The sequence below is a fragment of the Nyctibius grandis genome, chromosome 6, assembly GCF_013368605.1.
Source record: "Nyctibius grandis isolate bNycGra1 chromosome 6, bNycGra1.pri, whole genome shotgun sequence".
Classification (NCBI taxonomy): domain Eukaryota; kingdom Metazoa; phylum Chordata; class Aves; order Nyctibiiformes; family Nyctibiidae; genus Nyctibius; species Nyctibius grandis.
This window is the reverse complement of record NC_090663.1, coordinates 18,985,738-19,007,061: the sequence shown is the minus strand read 5'-3', so window position 1 is coordinate 19,007,061 and position 21,324 is coordinate 18,985,738. Positions and strand designations below refer to the sequence as shown.

The 21,324-nt window shown below is 37.2% G+C and overlaps 1 protein-coding gene across 1 annotated transcript in view; it reads right to left on the bottom strand.

Annotated features, from left to right (window-relative positions):
* SLIT2 (slit guidance ligand 2) overlaps positions 1 to 21,324 on the bottom strand; it is a 285,421-nt gene that overhangs the window by 244,068 nt on the left and 20,029 nt on the right. Inside the window, 1 exon segment of the mRNA XM_068404267.1 lies at positions 15,059 to 15,130. Within this exon segment, the coding sequence (XP_068260368.1) occupies positions 15,059 to 15,130 (72 nt within the window).

The window sequence follows — 21,324 nt, the reverse complement described above, 5'->3', positions numbered from 1 at the left end:
CAGTGCTAGGAAGCTCATGGAAGGCTGGGTGGTAACTGGCTCAGCACCCACAAGGGGGAGCCTGCCCTTGAGAATAAATCTGAACTCTTGCACTTCATTAGACAGTTTATGGTTATCAGACAGCCCACCAGTCTACAATTCAGCACAGAAAATTTTCGGCAAGCTTTAGGCTTTAATCAGGTCTGGTGTTTGCATAAGAGGAGAGTCACAGGAGAGGAACAGCAGGAAGGAAGTTGGAAGAAATTAAGAAATTGGAATGTGACCTTTACAAAAGGAATACATATAATCTGTCTAAATACACCAATTTTTAAAAGGAAGAACCAGCCCAGGGAAACAGTAATGGAACACACATACTCAGAAGATATATTTCCTATTTATCTTGGTTCCTATACTATGCCTATTTTCACCTCTAATCTGCTTGGAAATGACTAAATATTTGTTAGTATTTCCACTTTGGAACTATTTATCTTCATAGCCATGGTAAAATATTCACATAAAGGCAGCAGAGCTGCCAAATTCCTTCGTTACAATTTAGATCATGATGTAGAGGCTGGGGTGTTGGCACTGGCATCTCACTGGACCCGTAACAGCAGACACTCATCATCATCAAGTCATTATCACATTTTCCCTTCATGGCTGTGTTTATTTTAAGAAATTCCCATTTGTTCAAACACTATCTAGGCTTATTTCAGAGTACCAATTCCATATAAAACTTTAGCACAAATAGGTATTTCCTTACTTTCCCTTTACAGTTCACACCGTCTGAAGCAGTTTCTATAGATTCACATCTCAAACCCAACACCAAAGAACAAAACACAAAGCCTAAAACAGACCAAAAAACATATTTCTCATACATGCTTTAAACCTCCCAAAAAAGCTTACCATGTTCCTTTTCAAAACTACAGTTAATTCACACCACATTTCCTTTTTTTAAAAAAGTCTCATATTTGGAAAGTTTTACGTAGTATAATCCTCTCTAAACATTACACAATCTCAAAAGCACTGCTGATAAAACTACACCCAGCAGGATATCGTAATTAAAGATAAAGCAAAACAAAGCATCAATTAAAATATGATTTCTGGTTGTAAAATGTTTTCCGTTGGTAAGAAACTGAAACCAAATTCAGAACATCCTTTCAATCTTCTTCTGGACCACCCAACTTAAAACATTTTCCTAGTTCTTTTTTTTTTTTTTAATTACTGGTCACAGCTTTCTGTGTACACTGTTTCTTCTCCTATCTATATTCACAGAGAATAGACCCAGGGTTTTCCACATCTTGATTTAGAAGGAAAGAGATTCCTAGCAGATCCAAGCAAATTCATTAACCATAGTGTACCAAAACGATGATGAGCTAACACTTGAGCACTACAGATACATTATCTTCTGTCTGCATCTTCCTTCAGGCATACCAAAACTACTCTCCTTTTTTTTTTAAATACTTGCCAAATTCACATGGGACCTCCACTATTACTGTGCAGAATGAGATTTTATGCCATTAAAGTTTTCTGCAACATCCACATTTAGCAAACTAATTGGAAAGTCATCCCGAGTTCAGAAGCCAAAATAAAACACAATGGACAAATACAGTTATACAACCATAATTAAAAAATGCAAGTAAAGGGAACAAAAAAGATAGATTAAGAACAGCAGCCTTTCTTACAAAACAATCCCACCCACAGCTAGATCATGAAAAAAAAAAGAGGAACTGAATATTGTTACAGGAATCTAGTTTAAGTTCCATTTTCAACAAAGTACATAGCTTTACATTTCTAAGGAACCATAAACTGGAACTACAGCATCACATTCTTATTCTCTGTATGAAGATACTAAGTTTCAAATGCATACCTATAATTCATCAAATAATAGCACAACATTTAGTGGATACTGATAATATTTTTCTTAACTAATTTTTTGGACAAACTCAAAGAAATATTTTCGAGACAAACATCTCCAGCTTTTTCCCTTTGAGTACTTTTCAAAGACTGGGGTTTCTTTTTGGAGCGTTGGTTTCTTCTGTTCATTTTTGTTTGTTTGCTTTAATATGTTAACATCTTCAACATCAATAATGAAGGCCCAAAGAATTACCAGCGCTAATGCATTTGCATACCCACATATCACACACTACGGCCTTGCTGTATGCATGAAAGGCAGAGTTATGAACACTCAAATTCCTATTCCAGAGAACACACAAAAATGAGTGGTTATGCTAATAGAGCTTTACTTCAGAAAACAAACTTTGAAGTCTTTTACAGCAACAGTAACATAACCATATGATTTTATTTTCAATACAAAATGCTTTCTACTTTTGTTTATTAAAATCTAAGCTTCTTTAGAGTAAACATGTGAAATAATAAGCTGATAGCACTGTCAGGAAAGTGTTGAAGTGTTGAAAGGCCCCTTAAGCTGAATCCTGCATTAAAAACTACCATAGTGATCTGCAGCTCTTGTAAGACAAATAGCCTTCCCTGGATAAAAAGACAAATCAGCAATCAGCAGACCCCTAACACAGTATTTGCCACTTTCGGGTAAATTTTACCTTTTTCATGTTTCAGGATTTTCTCCTTATTACCAACTCACTGTCTAGGGTCTATCTAGGTATGAGAACTACTGCTTGTCAGCAATGCTTGCTCCATATGACTCCATTTTACCATCCTAGTCAAATTACTTACGTGAAACACAATAGTGCAAGCTGTCATACTGCAAAACAGAAATTAGGCAGTTCTCCCCACTTGGCACCTTTGCAGATAAAATTGCTATGAAGGCAGCTTGTAATAGAGTGGTTAGGAGACCATCAGTGAATAAAATTAATGGCAGAAAAAGCTTTGATTTTCTGCTCCTACAGTGAAAATCCAACATCCAACATCCACTGTTACTCCTAAATATTAAATATTGTGAATTTATAATTCCAGCAGACTGTCAAGTTCCATTTCTTTAACGAGAGTTCATATATCTGGAAGCATTATTAGTATTTTAACTGGAGTACTGAATATATGACAAATGATCATTCTTAGGTCACCCATCTCAAAGACTTACAACTTGCTGCAGAAATCTTTTCTTGACCAATCAACCTCCTAATTCAATTACACTTCTCCCAGTTTTGCTCTTTCTTCCCCCCCACATATGCGCAGACACAATACTGCCATTCTTCCGCTACTCCACTCTTACAAAACTAAGCTAACATACTCATTTTGAAGTCTTCCTCATAACTCAAATCCAGTTCAGTTTTATTTCATTTTGCTGGGGAAAAAAAATCCCAAGAACACAACAGGTTTTGCAACCTCATTACAAGAACAGACAAAAACACAGTTTAGCCAAAGTCCTAGTGAAATGTTTTTAATGTCGCAACAAAATGGAAAAAATGCATTTGAAGTGAACATCCCATAACATTAGCTAGAAAAGCAATCCACCTTGCCATTGGTTTTGCAAAACTACATAGTGCAGTTAAAAATATTTTCTTTTCCATTTCCTGCAGTGTCTTTGATACATATGCATGAAATTGCATGATCTTACTGTTCCATGCTGCACAGTACATTTACAGCTATTACTCAATAGTTTTCTCCCCAGTGATCACAATCTTGATTTTGCCATAAGTATTGTGCATTTCCCACATTCTCCAGTCCATATCCACAGGAAAACAATTCTGGCATACTTTATTTATTACTTAAAACTTTTAGTATTATTTTCTCTAACAAAATTTACTGGTGTGCTGTTTACACAGTTTAGATCAGTTTAGATAGTTTAGAACAGGCTAAAAAAACAGACCCAATAATTAATACTTCACCCCAGTGCCTTATCTAAAACTTTAACAGCATGTGGCACAACTGGCCATACCCCAGCAGCTTTGAATCTAATTTTGTATGCAAGATTTCAAAGTAAAGGTGATAGTACACTGTCTGTTGTAAAATTCCTTCATCTTAATAAGGCATGCTAGCTGAAACTTACTTCTTTATTTTAGATCCTATAACAGTTGTACAATTTTCTGATTATTTCCTAGCTCAAGAAGTCTTATAACATGGTGGAAGATTCTTTTCTTATGCACAGATAAAGCCACCGTTATCAGCCAAAACAGTGAAGATGACCTACTTTCGCAGTTAGACCCTCAAATCTGCATGTGTCTGGCTACCATCATTGGTGAGCCAAAGGAAAAGCAACACTGTGGTTATGATTCTTTTTTCTAGAGGAAATTTAAATTTGACATGTGCCAAACCTACATACAAAACTAAAATTTAGCTGTGAGACAACATCTCTGTGCTCTGTGTCAAATGAGAAGTTTTGGCTTCTGCACCTCTGACGTGAAAGCTATACTGGGGATCAAGAAGCAAAGCACTCCTACATAGATTTCGTAGGCTCTCTGCTGCGTAAGAGCTCTGTTTTTTTATTTTTAAAAATCACTCTGACCTAAAAAATTAGATTTTTTTTTGAGTGGTATTTTTATTTTGTTCTTGCGCTGTAGCAGCATAAATGATAAGGGGAATACTGTTGCTATAACAAGTTATAGCATAGGAGAGTTACACAGAAGTATTTGCTTTATTGAATTTACAGACACGTGACTAAAATCAAGGAGGGAAGTCAGTCTCTTGTCTTTCACAAAGAATGCACAATTCATAAAAAAACAGAATATGACAGAACCAATTAATCACAGACTGGATTTAACACTAATGTCTAAGTAATAAGGATCAGACAAATTTTCTCCAATCTCACAAATGATCACTGCTTTCCTGCAACACATGTGAGTATGTATTTGAGTGTGTCATTTTTTCAGTTCACATGAATACCTTTCTTCAGTTCTGCTAAGGTTTTTCAGATTATTTTTCTGTCACTTCAAGACACACATTTACTTTTCTCTCCATTTAGCCTTTCATATCTTTATACTCTGAAAAGCAGCTACCACAACTACCCCTTCATTACATTAGCTGTTATCCTATCTTTGCAACCCTTCCCTGTGGGCCTTATCAAACTTGAGATGCAACCTTTTCAGTTTTGAGGTCAATCAACTATCTAAATCCCTTCCAGCTATCTACCACTCCTACAAAAATCCACAGAACGGGAAAAAAGGGTTTATGTTCCATCTGTCTCCCTTGTATTAAACTACTAAAAGCACTGAAGAGCTGCCATCAGACCTCTCCTCATACATGCTACCTTATAAAGTACAAGCAGCACTTCCTTACAACTGTATGGATTACACATTAACAGTAAAAAAAAAAGTCATTGAACTGTCTGGACAGAAGGGGAAATGAAAGGAATGAGGAAAGATTTTGTCTCTTGTATGTATTACCCTGCAAATCCTCAAGGAATACTTAACCAAAAGATTTACCCCTCATCTCAGCCTCTTTTTTCTTCCCGGTAAAATTAAGGACCATGGAAAGAAGCCTTCAGAGCATGGTCCTTTAAACACCCTTGAGCTAGGGAGAGCCTGCACCTGGGCTTGGCTGTAAAGATGAAAAGAGGTCAGCAAGTCCCAGCTTTATTCCCTATGAGGTGGGTCTGAACAGCCATTAGCAGAACAGGCCACTCAAGTGTGTGAGGGAGAGAATAAACTCCGCTCAGCATTCATAAGCAGCCTTTCCCAAATAAAACCGCCAGCCCCAGCCCCAGTATCCTTACAACAGCTACAAGGATCAGGACAACAGTTTGGGTTGTTCATCGCTGCAGCCCTTGCTTCAGCTCTCCTCCAAGACCAAATACTGCACTTTGTACATTGGCACTTTCCCCTTCCATAATGAGAGGCCCTTTAATTGGTACTTAGTTAATCTATGGGACCTGCCTACCAGGACTCAATCCCACACAGCTGAACGTAGTTTCAGCTGAAGTCTATCCATCTGTGTGTGGAAAGTTTAGCCTATGTCTTCCTGCAAGCACTACTCATCTTAACCACGCACCCATTCAGCAATCCTAAAACCTCTACCAGGACTGCAAAGTGAAGAGAGTAATCTAAGTGTGGTACAGGGTAAGCCTCTCTTATCTATCCTAAGCACTCCATCTGACATGTCAATTCAAGAAATAGATATTGCAGAAATTTTTTTTCAATTAAAAACACTAAAAAACATACTCAAATGGTGATAAACTGGTTTAATTATAAATGGTCAAATATTTCAGACAAAAGCAAATGCAAGTACCTCTGACGAGTCTCTATCTGAATATTAAATTTCAACTTAATAAATATATTCAGAGAAGTCTGAAAAACATTGAGATCCCACTGGCAGGTAGAACTCACATTGCAGCTGTAATATTTCATCAAGTGTTGGATGGTTTATGTCATTTTGTGTGCAGAAAAGGAACATTTACTGTATCAGCAGATTCCTAAGTTTTCCAGCTCAGTTATTGACATGTGTAAAGGATATGATCATCAGTAAAAACAGAAAGTATACCAAAAAATTTGTGGGTCATCAATAATTAAGTTACGCTCTGCTGAGTTTTTTATTATTAATCTATTAATCTATTAATTAGGGGTTTTATCCCCTAAGCAGAGACTTAAGTCTCTAAACCTAGTTGTAATTTCAGTTTTTACTACAGCATGTTTATAAAAACATATCAGTTGAAGAGCAGCTGCTCTTTAACAAAGAGCATTTCATCTCAGCTTTAGCTCTAGGATGCAAAAAACTATTCAAACATGCTTTGTAGGGCAACATTATTGCAAAAAGCATTTGTAGATCAACATTACAACAAAAAGCATTATTAAGGACCAAGAGCAAATTAAAGCTTTTAGATAGCCTTGACTTTCTTTGATACAATGGAACATATGAAAGTAGATCTGTGCTGGCTAAAGTGGATATGCATTTTTGTAGTAATGTTGTTTCCCTTGCCAATTTCCTACTCCTTTTGAAGAATTCAGACAGTGGCTACTACAACCAGTGCACAATATGTTGACTGTTTCAAACCTTTTCTTCTTATAAAAGCTCGTATATTCTTATCAAGAACATACAGACAAATCTAGCAAAACAACAATCTTTATTTTTTTTTTACTACTGTAAAATATTCGTTCATACATTCTATATATATTAGTAACTTTCTAGAAAAAGCTATACTCTTTATAAGAATGTACACTTTGGGAATCTTTTTAAAAGGAAAAATACATGTGTTGTTTGAATGCTGTGAGTAACTTTAGAGAAGCTTTAAAACAAATTCAATGCATTTAAAATGCTATATAAATCAACATTCAGGATAAAGGGTCAACAGGGGTTAAACTGTCTGTCCTTCTTGACTACATTCATAAATGTCTTTTCTAGCTGTACTTATAGAAGCAACTGCAGCATAACTTGGATATTAAAACCTCCAAGGAAACCAACAATAAAAGCTGCTAAGAATTTCACAAGGGTTTTTTTTTTCCTTAGGTGTTAATTAAATGATCATTTAACACTGAAATGTAAACACAACATTTTCATCTACTGACAGCATAGCCTATTATAAATCCAGGGTAATAAACGTCCTGGTGTTAATACTCTGAACCAAGTTCCCACAACACACTAAAATGCCTTGTCGTGTCTAAGGTTAAGCATCTAGACACAAAACAAAGATTGTGCCTACTCGACTTCCAGTTCAATTTTCCCATCGCCCAGTGACCTAGGTAACACTTTGAGCAATAAAGAATAAATTTAATTTCTCCAGCATTTTGTGAGGATTAGGAACAATTGTTGGCCTGCAATGACTTTTTATCCTTGGATTCTTTCTCTTCCCGAGCATTCCTTCAGTTCTAAAAGAAAATTCTGATGGTTTAAGACACAGAACAAACAGAACTTTAAATTAGGCTTTTTTCAATCAATTGGAACTGTTGGAGGGGAAGCAATCAACCTTTCTTTGGACTTTTCTCAGCTATTCAGTTACTTTAGGCTTTAATCTTCCACTTGCAGAAGAAACGTACCATCATAGGGACAAGCCTCTATACTGTCACATTTTCCCTTGGCCTGATTTATTCCTCTTTTCTATTCTTTTTTTAATCAAGATAACACGGCTGCACTTAAATGTCCGCTCTGTGCAAGCTGAGACTTACAGATGTCCTCTTTATAACATTTCCCACCATGTTTCTGCACCACATAATAATGGCATTTCCTCCGACATGCCTTTTTACTTTTCATTACTTCCTTCACTGAGATTCAGTTTCCTACTTAACTCCTGCCTAAAAGGTTTCCTATATCACAATTTACCAAAGCTTTCAAGGTTAACCCTCCAGGAACAACCCAGGGACTGATTCATATTGGACATGAATATGGTTACAGGTGATGCAAAACCAGTTACTTTCATTTTATTATTTATTAAAAAGCAATTACCTCAGTTCTAGGGGTTGACTGCTGTCAGGTCAACAAAAATACAGAGGTTAATTATTCATGCTTGCAGCCAAACAGGTCAACATAACAAAGCTATAGCAGCTAAAGTAGATCTCTCAGTTACTTTGAATACAACCACATTATTTTAAAAGTGCTATGGCTTGAGTAATTTAAGTAATTATTAATATGATTCACGTTTTTGCATTAGACATTTAAATATGAACACCTAATAGCATGAAAGATTTTGAATGCCGCAGGTATTTATGTTGGTCCAGAAGAATTTCCTTAAGCCATATTTTTATTTGCTTGGTGTTTAACATGATTTTCAAATTAGGGTTAATAGAAACTATAAACAGTTTTGGAGTGTTTGTTCTAATGAAAAATCAGTAGTTATAAGTATCCCTACAGATGCCTTTTGCTGAAATTAGTCAACTATATCACTCAGTAATGCAGATCACGTAAAGATTGTGATCTGCCCAGTAGCAGTTAGCTTATAGCCCCAGAAGTCCATCCAATTCACCATTTTATCCCATAGCAAAGGAAATACTGCTTGTAAAGAGACATGAAATTATGGTTTTATAATTAAAGAAAAAAGGCAAATTTAACTGCAATTTAGAGACACTTCCCAATTATCTCAAAATTAAAGGTACAAACATCCATCTTGAGAGATCCATTTCACAACAAAAAAGTTTCCAATACTAAAAATCCCATACTTTAAGTAACAACATTTAATCTGTCTTCTGTGTATTTGGTACACGATGTTTTTCCTGCACAGCATCATGGCAGGTGCTGTGAAAATACAAAAGCAAGCATAGCTCAGGAAAAGCCTACACAGTAAGAGATTCTAAAACAAAGTGCAGAAAGAGTAATGTAGTGAAGTTTGAAGTCCAATAATTGCACACAGTGACAATAAATTTTACTTTTTTTTTTTTCTGACTACATTTCAAAAGTTCATTCTGGTTCCACCAACACTTACACTCAGCTAAATCTAAGGCTGAATGTTTGCCGTTGCTAGGATGTAACTACTGCAAGTTGTACACCAAATGCATATATATAATTCTTGTTTCTGTGCTCAAATAATACATCACCCGATGAATTGTACAAGTTTTTGCAGCACTTTCAAAATATCTAAAAAGTCATCTTGCCATTTCTAACCCTACATAAGTAGGGCTTATGTCTGAAGCAACGCTGCAGTGGTATTTTTGTTTTGCTTATTATGTTGTAAAGTATCACAGTTTTCAATTTTGAAACATTATAGCGAAGAATGAGAACTGAAGGCAGAAGAAAGTGATGGTAAGACAACAGAAGAGATGCACATGCAAGCCAAGTTGCATAAAGTATTCAAGCTCTTAATTCACTTTTTTCTCTAGATTAAAAATGAGCCGGTGACAGAGAAGCAAAAATCAGCCTTTATAACATCTTACAAAAGTTTATCTCCTAGATCTTCCATACAAGAAATGAATGCCAGAGACGAGGTATTACAAACCTAACACAGAGGCAACATGGTTTTAGTTACATTAGTTTCTTCTTACAGATAATGAACCTCAAACATTTTTAATACCTATTCTTAGATAGTCCTATCTTTATCTATGGATTGTAATTATAGCAAAAAAAATCCACAGAACTAACTGACAGTGGACTTGCAGCATACTGGACCAAATTCACTCTGAAAACATCCTAGACTGAGGTAATAAGACCTTGTACTAGCAACAATGCATTGACATAGCAAAGCTATGATAATGATGCTTCCACACTGCAAGAAAGAGTAATAATTACACTTATGCATTAAATTAGGGATTTATTTTTAGTTGCTGGCTTACAATACCACAAAGCCAAAACTGTATACTCATTTTATACATATACTATATGCAGTAGCTCTTCAATAATTTTGAAAGATACTTATTTTCTAAGAACTGTAGTCAATGTTCAAAAGTGATGCTAATAAAATAACATGGGTAATCAAAAACTAACCAGCATTACAGTTGGTATGTTCTTACCAACTCTTCTGTTCATGAGCCTATTATTTGTTTAGATAGAACAATTTAAACATTGTATTTGAACTAAACCCCTGTGGTAGAAAAACTCAAGAAGTCATAACACTGGCAAGATGGACACAAAGTGTAGAAGTTATCTGTTTCTATTTACCTCTAAAAGGGTAAGATGCAAATCTATCACACACAAAAAAAACAATCAAGTTTCCTTGTATGCAGGCTGCTAGAATGCCCCATAACAAATCATAAAAACCGAAACAAATGACCGAAAGAAAAAAAAGTAACACACTTTCTAGGGAAGGATCTAGCAAAAAAGTGGCTTCAAAATTCATGTTCCAACGAACCTTTAATTGCTAAACATCCAGCACACTCCTGCAACAAGGTGGAGCACACTGTAATGTTATTGCAGCACATACAACAGTACAAATCTACCCATTACTCTTATCCAACAGCAGATCTACTTGCAAAAGGAGAGAGGTTCACCGATATTGCCTTTTCAAAAGGGAAAACTCATTCCTGCTCCTCACTGGATTTTTCATATCCACAGCCACCTGTTTGCAGTTGGAGTAAGATTTCAGAGGCTTTGGGATAATGAGCATCTTTCTAATGTGCAATTTCTCCAGAGCTGTTAAAATGGATTCAGATTGAAAATAAATATCTTCTCTACAAAATTATGATTATAGTCTCATTTGCCATGATTAGGGATATGACAAAACCATAAATTAAGCCTCAAATGCAGCTACCTTAATAAGGAGACCAGCACTTAAAATATTTTTTAAAAGTCACTGTTTCAGCATCTTACATACACCATCTTTTTTCCTTTTTTTTTTTTTAATTCTTATCTGATGATTTTTTTTTTTCCTCTTGGGAAAGATAAAAACAAAACAATGCTCAGCAAAAGGGTATAAACACAAACGATGCAAATCACGGGTTCTCCTGCAGCAGCTCAGAAACCAGACCCGAGAACTGCCTGGAGAACTTTCCTCCTCTTTGCATCAGCCGCCTGCAGCCTTCCCCGTGCCGGGAGCGGGCAGCAGCGCTCAGGGTAGCGAGCTGGATGAGTAATGATGTCGGTCCAACTGGACAACGGTAACCCTGGCAACTGTAACCTGCAATTCCTGCCTAACCATTGTGGGATTTATTGTGGCAGGGGCCAAAGAGGCCAAGAGTAAAATGAAGCAGAGAACTATGATGTCTGACACATCTAGTACCACAAACTTTAATCATAGCTGGCAGAAATTAATTCAGGAGGAATTTTTGCAAGGGCCCCCCATGCAGCGTGTTTTGTTGTTGTTGTTGCTGCTGCTATTCTGGCCTAAGATACTGTTTTGAAGGTTTTTTTATGTTTAGTATTTTTTCCTTTAATTATTAGCTGCCTGGAATTTTATCTCAAAATTGTTTATTAATCAAACTATGTTAAGATTTTATTTTTTTCTTTTAGAGGAGAAACATTTTATTCACAACGTGTATCTTCTCAAGTGCATTTGTTAGAAGGAAAACATATCTAATATCAGACCACATCCACTAGAAAGGTTGTTTTTTCAAAGCCAATATTGCCTGACTTATACAGCAAATATTGGTTGGTAAGGAAACTTAACCTCATTTCAAGCACAACAAATGTAAATCAAAAGGGACAAGCTTTGTGCATGGAATTCAACAACCTTTACATGCCACTGAGGAATAAAGGTATCTTTTAAAACTGAATTTTCAAATAGCTTTGGGTCCAGCACATGGTATCCTGCAGCAAACGGCAATCAATGAACTGTGATCTAACCAGCCAAAGTAAGCAGTCAAAATCTATTTGCCTCGGATAAGCACTCACTAGGCTGCAGGAGTTCTCCATACTAAGGTACCGTCGCCAATGCTAGACAAGGTAGTGTGAGTGGGCATACGGGTCACTGAAAACAATGCATCCTTTTCTCGCAGGAAAAATACTTGCTCAACAAGGACTTACATTACCCCACGGGATTTACAACAGCACCTTTATTTTAACAGTATTGGATCAAAACAGAGGTTCATGTACATTCTGCTTTGAAAGATACCTTGCAAGGTAAGATTAATGTACCCTACAGCACTACTAATACTATTTATAGTATTAACTACTTCCTATTGAAATATTTATGTCAAAACACCTTTGCAGATAACTCTTAATGGGAAAATCAGTTTCTGCTTTGACTAAAATTATCCATTTTAACTAGTTCCAGGAGATTTCTTGGAAGGCTGCTAGATCTGAAAAAAAGTAACCTGAAAAATAATTCATTTAATTACCTTTGAAAATCAAGTGTCTTTAGACACAGAAAATAATGGACTATCTCTTTTAAATTCTCAACCTATAGCCTTCCTTTACTTACACTTCCCATCTGTCAACAAGTGCTTGTAATTTTATTACACTGTCCTGTAGTTTATGCAGAGTTGGTATTATTTTACAGAGTTCTGTTAATGGACTGGATAAATGGTAATGCTATTTAAACTAGTCTCCTGCTCCAACAAACACAGCTGCAACTGTACTACTATTTCTAGGCAAACATCTTGACCTGAACACGCAGTGCTCTCTCAACCCGTCCAAAGAGAAATTGGAGCAGACAGCAAAGGGAAAGCATAGCCGGCCGCTGGCGACAACCAACTGTGTCTAATCATAATTCATATATAGTGTACCCACTTTCTTTTATATTGCATTTAAGCTACACAACAAGCATATGTGCTTCTTCACCTGGCATCTCATTTACAGCCAAGGGTCAAATGGTAATTATTATTCACAGGAGCTCAAATAGTATGTTGAAAACTCGCAGTATACACACTGTTTGTTTAGCTGTTAAATGCCAAAAAAACCTAAAACCAAAGCATATTATACATTTTATTGATCATGTTTAGAGAACTTTAATTCTCCTTAGAAATATATTTATTTGGATGTAAATACATAAGCATATACAATGATACATAAAAAACCAAATCGTTCTATACTCTTCATAGTGATCAAGCTACAAATAATCTGAAAACTGATGTTTTGGCCTGACATTTTTTTAACTACAAATTTAGTGTTAAGTAACTGTAGATTTTCAGTATCGCTCATATTTTCTTTTAAACATGAGTACAGTATAACCAGACATTCACTTTCATGGTCTGATCAACAATAACCCTTAGGCAGAGGAAACTTAATACTGTGAAGCCAGTGATCTCTTACTTTCCACCATATACGCTACGAGCAGTTGTGTGCTTTATGTCAAAGACTTTATAGATTTAAGACTAGCATCTATCAAATACACAATTCTGAATTAAATATATTCCAGTATGGTTTTGCCTGAAGTATGCATCCATTTTTTGCCTGCAAATTATGGCTCATTTCTATTTTATATGAATTTAGATAATAACCATTCCACTATAGGTGAAATAATAAAATCATCAATAAATCCCTTTCATTTTCCATCCTGATGGAAGTAATATCTTCATCGTGGCTGATGGAAATTATAAGAGACTCAATTGTTAATATATAAAACCACAAATGAATACATTATAATATTATAGCAGAATGAAATATTTTTATTTGTCAGAACAAAAGCCTTCAGGAGCTTTCTGGCCTAGTAATTTAACAACTCATTGCATCCACAAGGAAGTTCTGGAAACAAAACATACATCCAAAGCAAAGGAAAGAAACAAAAATACACAGAGTTAAATGTTTACACTAATAAGAGTAATTTTCAGTTTACCATTTCATATTACTATGAAGGGGGAAAAAAAGAACTATTATTTCACAGTATTAAAATAGAAAACAACTCCTAAAAATAAAAGCTTCATTATACCATTTGTTCTCAAGAATATTTCCGTATACTACAGTGGAAACAAATCAGAGGAACCCCACCTTCCTCCACTTTCACACTTTTTTTTCACAAGCACACAAGGGGTGAAGCTGAATAAAATCAGCAGTTTCAACAGCAGAATTCTCACCTGCAGTCTAAAGAAATGTGTCAAATATGTATCTCATTAAATCAGGGCTGAATTTGTACACCCTTTTCAAAGCCTACTTAAGCATGTCATGTTGTATCCCTTCCATACCACATACTGTAACTTAGAGGTACCGTAAAATTTATTTTGTTACAATAACTGATCATGTAGACAAATACAGAAATCAGTATCTAAACTTTATTCCATGATTTTACTGCAACAGAAATAAATGGATTCTTAAAAGGGCCAATGGGTCAAAATATTAATTTAAAGATATTGCCAAGAGTAAAACATTCAAAACAAAACTCATTACCCAATCTGATAGAGTTTTTATTTAAGGTAAAAGATTTTGTAGGTTTTTTTTCTTTCCAGAGTTTAAGTTACTACCTTTGTTTTCTTTGTGAGGGGACACAGGAGAGACTCCTCCACAGACCTACCATTTGCCAGTGCTATGATTTTTCTTGTCAAGTGGGTACAGCCACAAAAACAGAACATCACAAAACCAAAGTGCTTATATACACTGCTATATCTCTGAGTCAGAAACTCCACAGGCTTTTTTTTTTGTTTCTTTTAACACAGAAACCAAAAAATAAACAGAAAAGGAAAGACAAAGTATTCTTCCAGCAAAACTTCACTACAGAAGTGGGAATGGATGAAACAGTATTTTGTCTCATACAACTATCAGTATCTAACCTAGATTTAAAAATCTTGCAAAGCAAAGAAAGCACCCAGCTTAAACAAAATGTCAGTGTTCTCAGATGCATTTTAGCCCTGTTGGAGGCAAAAGAAAAATCCTAATGCAAGACAGAATAACTGACCAATTCCAAATTTTCCAGAATAATAGTTACTGGGTCATGACTACTTACAGCCTGTATAACTTCGGCGTCCCCAGAAAGAGCAGTTCAGAAAGCAACTGGAGGTTATTTCTGTTTAGGCGCCTTTAGAAAGAAAAAGAAAAAGTTGTGTTAAGTTACAAGTGCTACAGCAATGCAATGCAACCACTTTGAGCAGGCATCCCAGTGCTGTAACAAGCTGATTTTAAAGACCAGAAAGGCTATGCAATGCTGGTCCATTAGCGGAGACATGGTCCAGCAGTAAATTTACCATGGACTAATTACATTTTCTGGTTTCCCCAACAGACCATATTACCTATTTTATGAAAGATTTTGAATATCTGTAGTGTGAATGAATCACTAAGTCAGGACTCTATCCTGCATAAACAACCAGAAAACCAAAAATACAAAATCAGCAGTGTAACTTCAATTCCCCACCAACTCTGTGTTCTTCTTAGTATAATGAAGCAGATAGATAGATACTTTGTGACCATGAAAAGGTTCAAAGGAACATGTATCAAATGCATACACTTAGTTAAGTAATGAGATAATGTATCTAAAGATCCATATAACATATTTAAATAAAAAAAGCAAAGGAAGCTGTTACAGAAAACCTGATCAAATAAAAGTCAGAAAAATCACAAGATCCCAGCTTGTATTCGGCATTACAGCGGTTTCTTTGTGTACAGGTTTTTTTCTATAGCTGTAAAGATACACTGAAAGGATGTTAAATTAAAAAAATAAAACACAATCAGTTGTACATAAGACAGTAGAAAGGAAAAACTGCAACTGGAATCTGGAAGGTACCCATTTGTCTATGAAGTTTCTCACTGAACCTGATGACCAGGGTCAAAACTGCTTAGTTTGAGGTGACAAGTTCAAAGCCCACCATATTATAGCCATAGGCAACAGAAGAACCACTAGCCAAGACAAATATATTCCATCTTCATGATCTTTTTTTAAACATACAATGCAGATTTTTTTAATGTGTATAAGCGACAGCCCTGTAGCATACAGTCATACCAGTCAAGAATTCAAGCGCAAAACAGGTTTTTGGTTGTTTTTAAGCAATGCACCGCGCATGCCACCTGCCATTCAAGCAAAGCAACATACTGAAAAAACCTGTTTTGTCTCATCAACCTCATCACAAGTCGCAGATTGCAATGTATGGTGCTTTTCAATACAATAGTTCAAGGCATCCCTGGACACCAGACTGCATGGCATTATCTGATAATTATGTTATCCTTACAGTGGTTACGTTATATACGTCTAATAGAGTGCTACCAAGACATTCCACGAGGTGAAAAAAGATATTGGACAGCAGTTTTGCGAAATTAAGTTTTAGAATTTCATAAAGCATCAGAATTTCTTGTTAGTCTTAGGGCTGAATTCAAACAATTAAGCCTGTTAATTAATCTCAGGGCTCATTTTTCATAAACATTGTTCCATCTAAAGGTCTTTTCAATTTAAAGGTTTTTCCATAAAGTCCCATATAGATACACACACTTACACACTCAAGATCCATTTTTACATGGCTCCATGGTTTAGTTCACTTAGTTGTTGCTCTCTTAAAGTTCAATGTGACTACTGACGAGAGCAAACGTACCCACAGGTTTGCTCCCACATTTAGGACCATAAGCAAGCAGTCAGCTTTTTGAGATCTAGATATTAACAATTCTCCAGTTTTAATGTCCGGTTCTTTTTTGTTAGTCAAGCACCAGAATTTCTTTAAGCACTAATTTCTTTAAGCAGAAGAAATTTAAATCACACATTTAGAAAACTGAAAGAGTTTAGAGTGAAAGAAAGAGATCCTGAAAAGGAAGGACTACAGTACTGGGATAAGTGAGATGAGTGAAGATGCAGTTTAATAAGAAATAGAAAAAAATGCTTAATCCAGCAACAATAAAAGGTATCTGAATTGTGATCTTGTAAGTCATATTTCCAAATCAGTACAAGGAAAGTTTGCAATATAAAACAGATAGAGCTATAAAGAAGCTAATGACTAGTAGACGACTTCTGTTTTGAACATTGCTTACAAAGAAAACCTTACCTACATAAAAACAAGAAAGTGATAGTGTTTCTGGATCTACTGATTTTCAAAAATAAGCTCATTTAAAAATAGACATTTTCTTGCTCTGTAGTAAATTTATGTATAAAAGTATAAAATAAGACCACAAAACTGAAGTAGTAGGAAGAAAATGGTTTCAAAGTAACAGTTACATCTGTGATCAGAAAAGAACAATGTGAAAATGTAATTCTTAGACACTGAATCTGAATAAATCATTAAATAAAAAGAAATAACATTCATTCATCCCTTCTCTTTGCTAAAGAGATAGTTCAGACTTAAACCTCCAAGTCCATGATTACAGATCAAAAAGTACATGGGAAAACATGCAGGGTAAAGACTTTGGGAAGTTAGCCTCTAATCAGAAGCTATTCAGGACAGAAATTTCTGTTGATATTTTTTAAGGACTATTAGGTTCACATATTAGACAACGGTGAGCTGTAACTGCAGGGGCAATGAAATCACTCAGTATCTGTATTTTTGTAGAAGTTCTGTATAACACAAAAAAGGAACTATAGTACAATGACATAATATTAACTGATGATAATGTTCCTCAGGCAGGCTGCCTTTCACTAAATGCAACAACAGTCTTACAAGGACACACTTAGCATCACTTTAGAAGGACAATTCACAGGTGAAATACTTGTGCTAGTACATAAATTTCCATACAAGCAGTTAATACCTTAGATCAGGAGTTTCCATTATTGCCTGTAGTTCACGTGGTCCACACAACTGAGTACACTGTTAACGTACTGATGCATGTGCTGCTGTACAGACTTTAAAATCTAAGTTATAGACAATAAATCAAGTTGATGAATTAACCTAAAAATAAACAGCACTACCCTCATGACTCAACAGTTTCTACCATGTGAGCTTGGCACTTAGAATCAGTGTTTCAACCTACATTTTTACTTTGCCTTTCACAAAATTAAAACATCTGTTCTTTGAGCACTAAGTAAATTGAGGGAATACACAAGTTAAATAAATTACTGATCTTTAATGAGTCCTGTATTTTGTAGCTTCTACTTCGAATAATTTCATCCCACCCACTGAAGTTTCTTTTAGAACAGAGCTTTCTCTACCAAAAATCTGACCATTTCTTATTGCCTGTGCCTAAGAATATCAAACATTACTAATTTTCATGAAGGCAATAATGGGAAGTATGCCCTTTATCATACTTCAGAAAGAAGCTTCAGCTACTCTTTACATCTAACAAGTTATAACAGATGCTTTCACAGGGTTCAATTCGCTGTTCGTAAGTTTCCTACAAGGAGATTTTATGAACTAGACTTCACTGAAATAAATTTTTCAAGACTAGAAAAGATAGTTCTGTTTAAAAAAATGCTATGAATTCACACATACATGAATTTGAAAAAGGATGCAGGGCAAATCTGGAATACATAGACTAGTATCAGTACATAACAGCTTCCATTTCAACAGTCACTATGAAGAGTCCTCAATCTTTGAGACAGAGCCACACAAGGAGTCCAGAAAACACATTCCTATTTTAAAATGGTTCACTAATATATATGGTTCTCCAATACTTCTAATTTTTCAGGTGACCTCTTGTTTAATTTTGTCTGAAATAGCAATACCTATCCAGACCACACAGACATAAGGGAACAAGAGTGAGACAGACACAATCCCCTTTCTCCCTGGAGCTGAAACCTGATGTAAGCACAGATGGATGACAGAACGCAAGACTATAGATTGCAAAGAACTACAGCTACTGCAGAGTGAAAACTACCAGAAAAACTCCACCACGTTTTCTTTCAATGTGTGTTGGCACAGATGTCACCGCTGCTAGCTAGCAGGCGCCGTTTCCCTTGGGACAATGTGAGAAAAGACATTTCAGTTGCATAACCTGAACTGCTCTCCCAGAACTGGCATGAAGTTCAAGGTGAAGCACTGAAGATACAATGATGAGATATTCCGTACTGCTACCATTCAGTTTCTCAAACGAGCTAGAAAAATTTGCATTTCTCAAGCAACGGCAGAGAAATCAAAAAAGATGAAGTGTTAGTGGTGTAAGCAACAGAAAATGTACTGGAGAATCTCTTCTAACACTGCAAACCCTTGGACTGTAAGGTCCCTTGGTAGTGGCAAGAAATAAATGCATGAGGGTCCAACATCCTATAATTCTTTCAATTTCAGAGAATCACAGAATCACAGAATCACAGAATCACAGAATCACAGAATCACAGAATGTTAGGGATTGGAAGGGACCTCGAAAGATCATCTAGTCCAATCCCCCTGCCGGAGCAGGATTGCCTAGACCATATCACACAGGAACGCGTCCAGGCGGGTTTTGAATGTCTCCAGAGAAGGAGACTCCACAACCTCTCTGGGCAGCCTGTTCCAGTGTTCGGTCACCCTCACCGTAAAGAAGTTTTTCCTCATATTTATGTGGAACCTCCTGTGTTCCAGTTTGCACCCATTGCCCCTTGTCCTGTCAAGGGATGTCACTGAGAAGAGCCTGGCTCCATCCTCATGACACTTGCCCTTTACATATTTATAAACATTAATGAGGTCACCCCTCAGTCTCCTCTTCTCCAAGCTAAAGAGACCCAGCTCCCTCAGCCTCTCCTCATAAGGGAGATGTTCCACCCCCTTAATCATCTTCGTGGCTCTGCGCTGGACTCTCTCTAGCAGTTCCCTGTCCTTCATGAACTGAGGGGCCCAGAACTGGACACAATATTCCAGATGCGGCCTCACCAGGGCAGAGTAGAGGGGGAGGAGAACCTCTCTCCACCTGCTGACCACACCCCTTCTAATACACCCCAGGATGCCATTGGCCTTCTTGGCCACAAGGGCACACTGCTGGCTCATGGTCATCCTGCTGTCCACTAGGACCCCCAGGTCCCTTTCCCCTGCGCTGCTCTCCAACAGCTCTGTCCCCAACTTGTACTGGTACATGGGGTTGTTCTTGCCCAGATGCAGGACTCTACACTTGCCCTTATTATATTTCATTAAATTTCTCCCCGCCCAACTCTCCAGCCTGTCCAGGTCTCTCTGAATGGCAGCACAGCCTTCCGTTGTGTCAGCCACTCCTCCCAGTTTTGTGTCATCAGCAAACTTGCTGACAGTGCACTTTATTCCCTCATCCAAGTCATTAATGAATATATTGAATAGAACTGGTCCCAGTACCGACCCTTGAGGGACTCCGCTAGACACAGGCCTCCAGCTGGACTCAGTCCCATTGACCACCACTCTCTGGCTTCTTTCCTTCAGCCAGTTCACAATCCGCCTCACTACCCGATCATCCAGACCACACTTCCTCAGTTTAGCTGCGAGGATGCTGTGGGAGACCGTGTCAAACGCTTTACTGAAATCGAGATAGACCACATCCACAGCTTTACCATCATCTATCCACCGGGTTACATCCTCATAAAAGGCTATCAAGTTGGTTAAGCATGACTTCCCCTTGGTGAAGCCATGTTGACTGCCCCTAATGATCCCCCTATCCTTGATGTGCCTAGAGACAGCACCAAGGACAAGTTGTTCCATCACCTTTCCAGGGATGGAGGTGAGGCTGACGGGTCTATAGTTACCCGGGTCCTCCTTCTTGCCCTTTTTGAAGACTGGAGTGACATTCGCTTTCCTCCAGTCCTCAGGCACCTCTCCCGTTGCCCACGACTTAGCAAAGATGATGGAGAGTGGCCTAGCAATGACTTCCACCAGCTCCCTCAGCACCCGCGGGTGCATCCCATCAGGGCCCATGGATTTATGGACGTCCAGGTTGCTTAATTGGTCCCTGACCCAGCCCTCATCTACCAAGACAGATTCCTCCTCTATCCTGACTTCTTCTGGGGCCTCAGGGGTCCGGGGCTCCTCCCGACAGCCTCCAGCAGTATAGACAGAGGCAAAGAAGGCATTCAGTAACTCCGCCTTCTTTTTATCCTCTGTCTCCAGGACCCCCACCTCATTCATCAGTGGGCCTACATTGCCTCTAGTGTTGGCTTTACCTGCAATGTATTTGAAGAAGCCCTTTCTGTTGTCCTTGACCTCTCTTGCAAGGTTTAATTCCAAGGAGGCCTTAGCTTTCCTAGTTGCCTCCCTACATCCTCTGACAACAGACCTCTATTCCTCCCAAGTGGCCAGCCCCTCCTTCCACGATCTGTACACCCTCTTCTTCCACTTGAGTTTGCCCAGCAGTTCCCTGTTTAATCATGCAGGTCTCCTGGTACCCTTCCTTGACTTCCTACCTGCTGGGATGCTCTGATCTTGAGCTCGG